Genomic DNA, 12730 nt, shown 5'->3' on the forward strand with positions numbered 1-12730 from the left:
CATCAGTCTCTGTGTGTGTGTGTGTGTGTGTGTGTGTGTGTGTGTGTTCTTAAAGGGTCAGTTCACCCAAAACTGAGCATTCTGCCATTTACACACCCTCGAGTGCTTCTTCAGGAGTTTCTGTCTTCTGTTGGACACTAAAGAAGATATTTTGAAGAATGCTGGAAACCTGTAACCATTGACTTCCATGCTATTTGTTTTTCCTACTATGGGAGTCAATGGTTACAGGTTTCCAGCTTTCAGCCAATCAGAATCAAGCATTCGACTGTCCTGAAGTCTGTGTGAGGTTACCGCCCTGTGGCTTGTGTGCAGTGTATTTATGATGTGTGTGTGTGTGTGTGTGTGTGTGTGTGTGTGTGTGTGTTCAGCTCTGGAGAGGAAGATGTCAGTGCGTCAGACTCGAGACGAGCTGATCAAGCGAGGAGTGCTGAAGGAGATCTTCCAGAAAGGTTCATATCTCTTCATCATCTCCTATTATTCTCCATATACTGCATTGATTCTGTGAGTTCAGTTGTTCTCTGATGTCTACACAGTGGGTTTATGGCTTAGGGATGTTCAGGAATGGTTTTATATGCTCATTTATTACCCCATATACTACCCCTACAGTCAGAAGCTCCTTATTGACCATATTTGGAACGGTCATGAATATTAATGAGCTCAGCTCTGACACAGCTCTCAGTGCCATGCTGTACTCTGAAATAAAGCAGGGCAGGTTCATTTCTATAGCACATTTCATACACACTGCTAATCCAAAGTGCTTTACAGAAACAGGAGTGAAAGAGACGAGAGAATAAATAATAACAGTGATTAAAAACAGATTAAACAGGTTATAAACGAATGAAACGGATCAGAGAGACACACCAGTGTGATGTGTGTGTCGCAGCACAGTGCTCATTCAGTAGCGGCTCAGCTACACTGATGTGTGTTCAGTCCTGATGTGGATGTGCCTAATGTTGGAGCACATCTGATCATTTCTGGAAGCTATATTTGGTAGTTTGGTCATTTATTTCAGTGTGTGTGTGTGTGTGTGTGTGTGTGTGTGTGTGTGTGTGTGTGTGTGTGTGTGTGTGTGTGTGTGTGTCTGTCAGACTCCAGGGTCCCGGTGCTGACGGTGGATGGCCGGCTGGAGAAGGGGCTGATATCAGACAGGACAGACTGTGAGCGGACGGCGGAGATCACTGAGCGACAGAGAAGCGGTCAGTCAGTCAGTCAGTCAGTCAGTCAGTCAGTCAGTCGCTGTGCTACACCACAATATACGACTGTTGTTGTCTTTTTAAGTGACATACGGCTTACTTTAACAGGTGAACCTGTAATCTGACACTCATGCACTGATAGTGGATTTATTTACGTGTGATTAAATGACTTTTAGGTGGGGTTTAAATCCAGTTGTGTGTGTGTGTGTGTGTGTGTGTCAGCAGTGTGTGAGTATCTTCAGCAGCCACTATTGGTGAACTGTCATTAATTGTGTTTGTTCTAATCAGACTTGATGAATGAAACACTTTGATTGGCATTCTCCCTTTGTATGCGTCATCAGAGGGGGAAAGCCCCGCCCACTAGTGCCCATCTCTCCCTCATTAGCATATGACATTAGTCTTGTTTTTGAATCTGCCACTATGCTGACACAGGCGTCTGTAGCTCCGCCCTCTTCTGAGAAGAGCACAATCTCATTTGCATTTAAAGCGACAGTCACCAAAACACTACCATTAGGATCAAAGCCTAAACGGGTCAGTTTCAGAGCGCTGGAGAACATTATCTGTGTGTTATTCTCAGCTCAAACACACACAGGACAGCACAGACGTGTTTACAGCTGGTGAAGGGGGCAGAATAGCTCCTCTTTAAGGCCTAAAACTCATCTTGAATGTGCTTTTCTCTCTCCTGCTCGGGCTAATTCTGATCTGCGCCACATGAGAGGGAGAAACCCTAATTGGGTCAGCTGAAGCATGCGGCCTGAATGACGGCTGTAGTCAGTCTATAATTCTGCTGGTGCTGGTGTTGAGTGTGTGTAGAGTCGCTGAAGGACACCAGCTCGTCCTGCAGTCATGAGGATGATTGGGATTGGGCTGATGTCTGTTTTTACTCGCTCTGTCGAGAAGATTAAAGCACATAAGAGTGAAGATATAGCATGAAAGAGCTGCTTTAGCTAACGGCTCTTTTTAATGAGCTTAGCTGAGATAACGAAGCGCTTCATGAGCTGAATAATGGGCTTTGTTCTGCTGCGGCCGGCTCCTCATACTCTAAATCAGGAGGACGTTTGTTCTCGTGGGAGGACGGATCTCCTGTATCCTGGTGTGTTTTATAGTGAAGTGTGTGTGTGTGTGTGTGTGTGTGTGTGTGTGTGTGTTCAGCTGCTGTGGACTTCCGGTCACCTCTGGATGGTGGAGTTTGTGCTCAGGACAACAACACGCTCAAGTCTCTCACGCTTCCGCCCAAGAAAACAGTCACGTTCCCCGGTGACCTTCAGGAAACGCCCGCCAAACCTCAGCTCATCCACAAACAGCGCCCCGCCCTGCCGCCCAAACCCTTCTCCAGACTGACCAATCACAGCGCAGGTGAGAAGCACTCAGCAACTGTAGAATCAGCACAACAGATCAGTTACTATAGTTGTTGTGTTGCCATAGCAACTGTAGAATCACCACAACAGATCAGTTACTATAGTTGTCGTGTTGCCATAGCAACTGTAGAATCACCACAACAGATCCGTTACTATAGTTGTTGTGTTACCATAGCAACTGTAGAATCACCACAACAGATCAGTTGCTATAATTGTTGTGTTACCATAGGAACTGTAGAATCACCACAACAGATCAGTTGCTATAATTGTTGTTACCATAGCAACTGTAGGATTACCACAACAGATATCTTTAATCATGAAATTAACATCTTGAATTATATTGTGCGTGTGCGTGTGCGCGCGCGCGCGTGTGTGTGTGCGTCAGACTTGTGTCTACAGGGAAGGCTGTCTCCTCCTCTACCTCCTAAGAAGGTGATGCTGTATGTGCCGGCTGTGTCCTCATCTCCCCTGTCGTTCCCTCAGAAGACGCCTGCGCTGCTGCAGTACAAGCACCCGCTGCAGTTGCAGTATGGCTCCACCCACCCGTCCAGCCGCATCATCGACGAGCTCCAGAAAACACTGGCGCTCAGCATGCAGAGGCTGGAGAGGTGCGCCACACTCACTAGTGCTGTCTATATAGTGTGCCAGAGCTCACTGCAGATTCTGCTCAGACTGAACACACTCAAGTGCTCCACCGTTTGGGATGATGAGTGTGTTTTGTACTGTTATTGAGCTCCTGTTCTGTCTGATACACACACACACACACACACACACACACACACACACACACACACACACACACCTGTGACTTAATTCCCAGAACTATTTTACCTTTAACTGACAACCTTATTCGTTTTTACTGAGTGTGTGTGTGTGTGTGTGTGTGTGTGTGTGTGTGTGTGTGTGTGTGTGTGTGTGTGTGTGTGTGTGTGTGTATGAGTGTGTGTGTTAGACAACTGACTGCTGTGTGTCAATGGTCCGACTAAAGTTGTTGTGAGTGTAAAAGTGTGTGTGTGTTGTGACTGCTGCTGTGTGTGTCCGCAGCTCTGCTCTTCACACTGGTCAGTACAGCGGTGCAGTGGTCAACTGTGATGAAGATGAAGATAAAGAGAACATCCCTGACGAGTCTGACTATGAGGATCTGCCCAGCCTATACAGAGATGAAGAGCAGGAGGAGGAAGAGGAGGAGGAGGAGGAGGATTCACTGTTCTCCAGTCAGTGCACACACACACACACACACACACACACACACATACAACCACAGTAAACTGAAGCGGTGTCAGTCCAGTGTTCAGTGTTTAAGTTCAGTTCAGTTCAGTGTGGTTTAATCTTCACTGCTGAGAGTCCAAACACTGAAGAGCAAATCCATCCATGTGCAGCTCTACAGATCCAAACCAAGCAGGACAGTGGAGGAACAAACTTTACCAATTGACCAAAGTGAAAACCTGGAGAGAAACCAGGCTCAGTTGGACTCGACCATTTCTCCTCTGGCCAAACTTCCTGTGCAGAGCTGCAGTCTAGGCGCCGGAGGCTGGAGAGCGCTGGACGTCCATCATGGAGAAGCTGCAGGTGTGAGTAGGTCACCAGCAGGTGTTCAGGCTGATCCACAGGATCAATGCGAAGACTCGTTCATACTGGGGTCTTTCAGGAATCAGTCTCACACTCTCCAGTCCTTCATGACCACCACAGCAGCTGCTCAGGATACGGCCTGGTCCAGGATTATGGAGACATTGGGATCATCTCTTCACAGGTCTTGGATTGCATCAATGGCACTGCATAGTTTCTAGAGGGAGGCCTGTGTGTTATAAATGAGAATAGCAGATAAATAAACAAACAGAAACAAACATGTACAGCATAGGAGGTATCCTACAGGTGGTTTATCAAGCCCACTCACCTGCGTGGAGCACACTCATGTGTCATAGCGTTATGTGCTCACTAAAGAGATGGTTCTTTATTCTAATGTTGAGCTGAGAGAGTGTGTCTGAGCCTCGGACATCATCAGGAAAGCTATTCCAGTAGCCATAAATGAGAAGGTTCGACCTCCTTTAGTGGACTCTGCTATTCTGGGCCCTGAGTTTAGAGATCTTCAACAGCAGGTTGGACTGTAGAGAGACAGAAGCTGGGTCAGATGAACAGGAGCTGGGTTATTTACAGCTTTATAGGGAAGAAGCAATATTTGATCATCAATATGGAACTGAACAGCAGCCGGTGTCAGGAGGAGAACACTGGGGGGATGTGGACACGTCTGCTGGAGCTGCAGCTGCACTGACTGAAGCTTATTAATGGAGGATGCTGGACCACCACAGCATTACAGTCATCTAATCTAGAGCTCATACAAGCATCAACTAGCTTTCTGAATCTGATGTGGATAGCATGCTTCATAGACTCAGTGTCTCTGTGTGTGTGTGTGTGTGTGTGTGTGTATGCAGGTACACTGGCGCTGAAGGTGTTGCGTGCGGACTCTCTGGCGGTGAAGTTGAGCAACAGGCCGTCTCAGAGAGAGCTGCAGGAGAAAAACATCTTACCTGTTCAGACAGATGAGGAGCGTCTGCAGTCCAGACAGATGATCGGCAGCAAACTCACACGGTACACACACACACACACACACACACACATCACACTGTTAAACACAGCAGTGTGCACACATGATGCTGATCTACAGGCTGTTCAGCTTTATTCACTGTGTGTGTGTGTGTGTGTGTGTGTGTGTGTGTGTGTGTGTGTGTGTGTGTGTGTGTGTGTGTGTGTGTGTGGTGTGTGTGTGTGTGTGTGTGTGTGTGTGTGTGTGTGTGTGTGTGTGTGTGTGTGTGTGTGTGTGGTGTGTGTGTGTGTGGTGTGTGTGTGTGTGTGTGTGTGTGTGTGTGTGTGTGTGTGTGTGTGTGTGTGTGTGTGTGTGGTGTGTGTGTGTGTGTGTGTGTGTGTGTGTGTGTGTGTGTGTGTGTGTGTGTGTGTGTGTGTGTGTGTGTGTGTGTGTGTGTGTGTGTGTGTGTGTGTGTGTGTGTGGTGTGTGTGTGTGTGTGTGTGTGTGTGTGTGTGTGTGTGTGTGTGTGTGTGTGTGTGTGTGTGTGTGTGGTGTGTGTGTGTGTGTGTGTGTGTGTGTGTGTGTGTGTGTGTGTGTGTGTGTGTGTGTGTGTGTGTGTGTGTGTGTGGTGTGTGTGTGTGTGTGTGTGTGTGTGGGTGTGTGTGTGTGTGTGGTGTGTGTGTGTGTGTGTGTGTGTGTGTGTGTGTGTGTGTGTGTGTGTGTGTGTGTGTGTGTGTGTGTGTGTGTGTGTGTGTGTGTGTGTGTGTGTGTGGTGTGTGTGTGTGTGTGTGTGTGTGTGTGTGTGTGTGTGTGTGTGTGTGTGTGTGTGTGTGTGTGTGTGTGTGTGTGTGTGTGTGTGTTGAACAGGAGACTGAGCCAGAGACCCACAGTTGAAGAGCTGGAGCAGAGGAACATCCTCAAACGTCAGTCACACACAGAAACAGACACACACACAGCCAGTCACACTCTCTTGTCAGTGTGTGTGTTTGTGATCTCCTGTTTGTCCTGCAGCTCGTAATGAACTGGAGCAGATGGAGGAGAAGAGAGAGATCAGACGCAAACTCTCACGCAAGGTATGGTGGGGTGTGTGTGTGTGTGATAGTCATGTGACGCGTGTAACGATGTTATGTATTACTGTGTGTGAGTGAGAGAGAGAGAGATGTCAGCATGTATGCGTGTGTAACCAGGCTGTGTGTGTGTGTGTGTGTGTGTGTGTGTGTGTTCAGCTCAGTCAGAGGCCTACAGTAGAGGAGTTGCGACAAGCGAAGATTCTGATCCGCTTCAGTGATTATGTGGAGGTTTCAGACGCTCAGGATTACGACAGACGCACAGACAAACCCTGGACCAGACTAACGGCGGCCGACAAGGTCACAACAGCACCTCTGCTCATCAATAACACACAATAACTATCAATAATTATCAATAACACACAAATAATAACAATCAACAACACTCAATTACGATCAGTAATTATCACTAGCTATCAACAACACTCATACTCGATAACACTCAACAACTATCAACAACACTCGGCAACACCTGATGACACTCAACTATCAACGACAGTCCTGAACCACTCAACGTCACTCAACGACAATTAAACAACGCTTGACGACACGCGACAACATTTGAAGACACTCAACACTTGATGACACTCGATAACACTCGACGACACTACTATGTCACATTACTATGGAAGTCAGTGGTTACAGGTTTCAAACATTCTTCAAAATATCTTCATAGTTTGAAAACAAACATTTGAAAGTGTTACAGTGACTGTGATGGTTTATAATGTTATTAATATAGCATCTGCTCACGAGTGTGTGTGTGTGTGTGTGTGTGTGTGTGTGTGTGTGTGTGTGGTGTGTGTGTGTGTGTGTGTGTGTGTGTGTGTGTGTGTGTGTGTGCGAGCGCAGGCGGCCATCAGAAAAGAGCTGAACGACTTCAAGAGCAATGAGATGGAGGTTCACGAGTCCAGCAGACATCTGACCAGGTCAGGAGTTCACAGAATTCAGATGGAGCTTAAACCATAGTCTACATAATGAGTCATTCAAACGATTCATTCAAAACTGATGATTCTTTTAGAAATGAAGCAACATCTGACATCATTGAGTCATCAGCTCAAGTGATTCTTTTAGAAATGAATAACCGGCTGTCTTTATGAATGAATCATTGAATCATTGACTCAAATGATTCATTCAGGAGAGGAGTCAGAGTTGCACAAATGATCTCCTCCAGCTTTGATTCAGTTATTTTCACTGCCGAAACTGAAAATGTGACTCAGTGTTCTGTACTGCACTCAAATATCTCAATCTGTTGGGGTCATTTTACACTTGCTATGGTAACACAACAACTACAGTAATATAGGCTGTGTGTGTGTGTGTGTGTGTGTGTGTGTGTCCTGCAGGTTCCACAGGCCGTAGCACTGCCGTCTGGAGGACTGAATCGGTCAAATACACACACATGAACAGAGATGGACTGACCGTCACTCAGGATGACCAGCAGCTCTGCTTTCACACGTTTACAGACTCTCTCACACTTCATCTGCGTTTACACACACACACACACACACACGTTCATTGTGAGATTCGCAAGGGTTTCCTTCAGCGTTCACATCGACAGCAAACTGTGAATTCATCAAGAGTCATTTGATTCAGACGTTTGGTTTAGATGTTTCGTGAGATCATCAAGAGTCAATTTGATTCATGTTTTGTGTGTTTGAGAGTCATTTGATTCAGAGCCGTTTGATTCAGATGTTTTGACAGTTCATCGAGAGTCATTTGAATCAAATGTTTTGTGTGCTCATAGAGAGTCATTTGATTCAAATGTTTTGTGTGCTCATAGAGAGTCATTTGATTCAGATGTTTCTTGATTTAATCGAGTAATTTGATTCAGAGTCCTTTGCTTCTTGAGTTCATCAAGAGTCATTTGATTCAGATGTTTCTGTTGTTCGTTGAGAGTAATTTGATTCAAATGTTAAGGCGTTTCTTGGTTTCATCGAGTTATTTGATTCAGAGTCATTTGCTTCATGAGTTCATCAAGAGTCATTTGATTCAGACGTTTCTGCTGTTCATCAGGAGTCAGTTGATTCAGATGTTTTGTGTGTTCAGCAAAAGTTGATTGATTTAGATGTTTTTGCTGTTCATCGAGAGTCATTTGTTTCAGAGTCATTCGCTTCGTGAATCATTCGCTTCAGACGTTTCTTGTGTTCATGGAGAGTCATTTGTTTCAGAACAGTTTGATTCAAATGTTTCTGCTGTTCATCAAGAGTCATTAGTTTCAGAGTCATTTGACTCGGATATTTTGTTTTCAACAAGAGTCATTTGATTCGGGTGTTTCTTCTGTCCAGCTAGAGTCATTTGATTCAGATATTTTGTGTGCTTGTCGAGAGTCATTTGATTCAGATGTTCATTGTGTTTATTTATTGAGTTGTTTAAGTAATTTGATTCAGATGTTTTATGTCTTCATCAAGAGTCGTTTGATTCAGATGTTTGTGTTCATTGAGAGTCGTTTGATTCAGATGATTCTTGTGTTCATCTGAAGCTGCTGAGAGTGAATTCTTAATGTTATTTATGTCCATCATGTATCGAAGGCTCTCCGTCTGAGCTCTCCCACGTCATCATGATGGTTTTTAATATGATTATAGTGCGTAACTTGGCTTCATTAGATGTGCAGTTATGCAAACCCTCGTCATGTTTCTAATGGTGCAGTGTTTTTATACATGTCTTCATTTCTATTGTCTCTCTGTATTTATTTTATCCATTATTCATCATTTATTTGAACTTAAATTACATTATTTTGAGTTTTGTCTGTTTGTGTTGTTTATAGTTCATACACGAGCCAGAAAACAGACATCAGACTTTCAGCTGTGTGTGTGTGTGTGTGTGTGTGTGTGTGTGTTAGCCGTGTTTCCATTCACATTACTTTAATGCAAGTTTTGAAACATTGCATAATATCGTTTAATGGAAATGCCCAGACGTTTATTGCAATATTCCAATTCTGTGCATCACATGAAAGGGTCAGTTCACCCAGAAATCAACATTTACTCACTGTTTACTCTCCCTCCAGTAGCTTTAAACCTAAAGGTATTCAGTTGAACTCAAAAGAAGATAATTTGAAGAATGCTGAAAACCTGTAACCACTGACTCTCATACCAGGAAAAACAACAGAGTCAGTGGTTACAGGTTTTCAGCATTCTTCAAAACATCTTAAACAGATCTTCGAAAGATTCTTTTAGAAATGAAGCAACATCTGACTTTAAGAATGAATCATTGAATCATGGACTCAAATGATTCTTTTAGAAATGAAGCAGTGTCTGTTTTTAATGAATGGATCATTGAGTCGATTCACTGTCATAATGAGTCATTCAAATGACTCTTTCAAGACTGATGATTCATTTAGAATGAAGCAGTATCTGTCAACATTGAGTCATCAACTTAGATGATTCTTTTTAGAAATGAAGCTACATCTGACTATATGAATGATTCACTGTCATGAGTCATTCAAACGATTCATTTAAAACTGATGATTCTTTTAGAATGAAGCAGTATCTGTCAACACTGAATCATCAACTCAAATGATTCTTTCATGAATGAAGCCACCTCTGACTTTCAGAATGGATCAGGTTTGGACCCAGCGAATGGAGAGCGAAGAACGGCAGAACTGTAATAGTGTGTGAACTGACCCTTGATCTGGAAACGCAGCTGATGTGTGTGTGTGTGTGTGTGCGTGCGGTTTTCTCTCTCTGTAGCTCATCTGGGCCACTCGTCTGAATGCTGGAACACTGAATTAATGTCTCACACACACACAGACTGATGGTTGGTCCAGATGATGATGCTGTGATCATACTCTGCATGCACTTTACGATACACACACTGATGTTGATTTGGACTGCTCCACTGCTGATGTGAGGTGAGGTGAGGTGTGATGTTCATGTGTGGGTCTGGATGTTGAACACGTCATGATTCTCACTGGTGAACACATTACTGGAGGAGCTGCTGACGTGAAGCTCACCCAAACACACACACACACACACACACACCGCAGATTCAGGAGATGGGCTGTGTGTAGTAATAATGTTGACCTGCTGTAATCTGTTGAACACTGAAGCGCTCAGTGGTCCTGTCCTCGCTCAGTCCTCCTCCACTTCTCCATGTGTTCAGCTCCTCAGCCCTCCGTCACTTCAGTTTACACCACATCACTCCTGTCTGACCTCTGATCAGTGTGTGTGGGGGTCAGTTCAGTGTGTATTACTGACGTCAGCAGCAGCTCCAGAGGTGTGTGTGTGTGTGTGTGTGTGTGTGTGTTTTCTGGGAAAACGATGACGTGTTCATGCTCTATTTACCTGCTGTACGCTTGATCAGTCCTGAGGGTCTGCAACACACACAGCAGCTCCTGCATGGGCACACACACACACTGAACATCAACATCACATGCACTTACAATCGCATTTACACTACCCAGATCACACACACTGACCCTCACATACAATCACACAGAGACCATTACACACACTTAACAACATCACACACACACACACTTAAAGTCACACTGACCATCAACATCAAAAACACACATTGACCATCACACACACACACACAATCACAACCACACATGCACCGACAATCACACACACTGTCACATACACATGGACCAACACACACACACACACACACAAGCTTGTGGGCTGATCCAGGAGCAGGTTTGATCTGATCTAGATTACACACACACACACACACCGGCTGAACATGTCGAGGAGAGCCTGAGCTCCAGCAAGAGCCACGTCATCTTTATAACAGAGGTGTGTGTTTTTGAAGACTTTGTAGAAACTGCATGACTTTATATGTGTGTGTGAGCGCGCGTGCGCGTCACGATTCCAGCAATAAACCCTGACCTTCTTTACCAACACTGACTGAGTGTGTGTGTGTGTGTGTGTGTGTGTGTGTGTGTGTGTGTGTGTGTGTGTGTGTGTGTGAATAAAACACCATCCTCAACACGAATCCAGCAGCAGCGTCCAGCTGTGTGTGTGTGTGTGTGTGTGTGTGTTCTCTTCTTAACGTGTGTGTAGACATGCAGAAAATACACAATCATGCCAATAATCAGCACACACTGAACATCTGCTGCTCTCTCTGAGTCTGTGTGTCGAATCTAGTCCAAATATCTGAACACTCCTGAATCAGACGCAGTTTCAGTCCCAGCTCAGAGCGGGTTGGGTGCACGAGGACCTGCAGGGTTATAATTGGTGCCGTGACCCGATGGGAGTGAGGTTTAGGGGGGGGTAAGTGTAGCAGAGGTCAGCTAGGGAAGTGCTGTGCAGGTAAACCTCACTCCTCTGACCTGTAAGTGTGCTCCACTGACAGACACTAGCAGCCACGCTCTTTAGCCTCCTCGTCAGAGCGTCCGACTCTCATGCAGAAAGTCACCAGTTCATCCATGAGGTTATCCATGAGTTTTCAGTGTATTTATTGAATCCTTCATCTAATTTGGAAGCCTGTAAGTACATTTATTGAATACTGTGTACAAACAGCGCCACACAGTGGACAATCTGCAATAAAACTGCTTTAAATCCTCCATTATTATTATTTGAGCAGTTATTGACACAATGAGGTAAAACTGTCAAAGTCATCAGTGATAATCCTTCACTCATTCATTCATTCATTCATTCATTCATTCTCTGTCGGCTTAGTCCCCTTTATGAATCCGGGGTCGCCCCAGCGGAATGAACCGCCAACTTATCCAGCATTTGTTTTACGCAGCGGATGCTCTTCCAGCTGCAACCCATCTCTGGGAAACATCCCCCACTCATACACTCTGGACTCTTAACTTACCCAGTTCCCCTATAGCGCATGTGTTTGGACTGTGGGGAAACCGGAGCACCCAGAGGAAACCCACACCAACACGGACGAGAACATGCAAACTCCACACAGAAACACCAACTGACCCAGCCGGGACTCGAACCAGAGACCTTCTTGCTTGTGAGGTGACAGCGCTACCTTCTGCGCCACTGCGTCACCCCAGTAATAATCAATGAGTAATAAAATATGAAGACTATACAGGCCACAGTCAGCCTGCTGAAAGGGCTGCTTCTTTATTCCTGAAAACTGGACTTTTATTGCAGTTATTCGCTCATTTTCTATTCCATTATGCATTTTACTGACATTTTAAGAACTAATCTCTGCCGGATCATCTTGCCGGAGGGGGATCAGAACCACACTTTTCTGATGGACCAGATATATTTTCTATAATTCTGTATTCACCATGCTATTTCACTACAAACCATTATTTACACATTTAAAACTTAACTTTTAAGTTAATCCAGTTTATAAATATTGTTGTGAGATTAGCATTTAAAACATCATAATAAAGAAATATGAAAATAATACTTATTTTTAATACAATTTCTAATTGATCCATCAAAACTGTTTTAAAATAAAGCTGTAGCTATAGACAGATAACAAGTTGGCCTCGCTCATCAACTGTCCTCAGTCAGAATTTTACACTTCATTAGTCTTAAAGCCCTTCTACAGATCATTTTCACTATTATGATGGGCATATCAGTCAAAATGGAATAAATGAGCTCATACAGGGGTCTTATCTTGGACTTTATCAGTGTGTGTGGTGTTGGGTGTGGGGGGGGGGGGGGGGTCTTTCGATGGATT

At 44.6% G+C, this 12730-nt stretch overlaps 1 protein-coding gene across 1 annotated transcript in view; it reads left to right on the forward strand.

The window, feature by feature from the left end:
* Window positions 1-7844, forward strand: part of LOC130239034 (phosphatase and actin regulator 1) — a 13096-nt gene extending 5252 nt beyond the window's left edge. Inside the window, exons 3-13 of the mRNA XM_056470192.1 lie at window positions 369-449; window positions 1089-1196; window positions 2346-2549; window positions 2937-3159; window positions 3596-3765; window positions 4981-5137; window positions 5940-5995; window positions 6084-6145; window positions 6299-6439; window positions 6989-7065; window positions 7480-7844. Coding sequence (XP_056326167.1) covers window positions 369-449; window positions 1089-1196; window positions 2346-2549; window positions 2937-3159; window positions 3596-3765; window positions 4981-5137; window positions 5940-5995; window positions 6084-6145; window positions 6299-6439; window positions 6989-7065; window positions 7480-7495 — 1295 coding nt within the window. The 3' untranslated portion in view covers window positions 7496-7844. The remainder of the gene's footprint in view (window positions 1-368; window positions 450-1088; window positions 1197-2345; window positions 2550-2936; window positions 3160-3595; window positions 3766-4980; window positions 5138-5939; window positions 5996-6083; window positions 6146-6298; window positions 6440-6988; window positions 7066-7479) is intronic.
* Window positions 7845-12730: the final 4886 nt, after the last annotated feature.

Source organism: Danio aesculapii, chromosome 2 (genome assembly GCF_903798145.1).
Source record: "Danio aesculapii chromosome 2, fDanAes4.1, whole genome shotgun sequence".
NCBI lineage: Eukaryota > Metazoa > Chordata > Actinopteri > Cypriniformes > Danionidae > Danio > Danio aesculapii.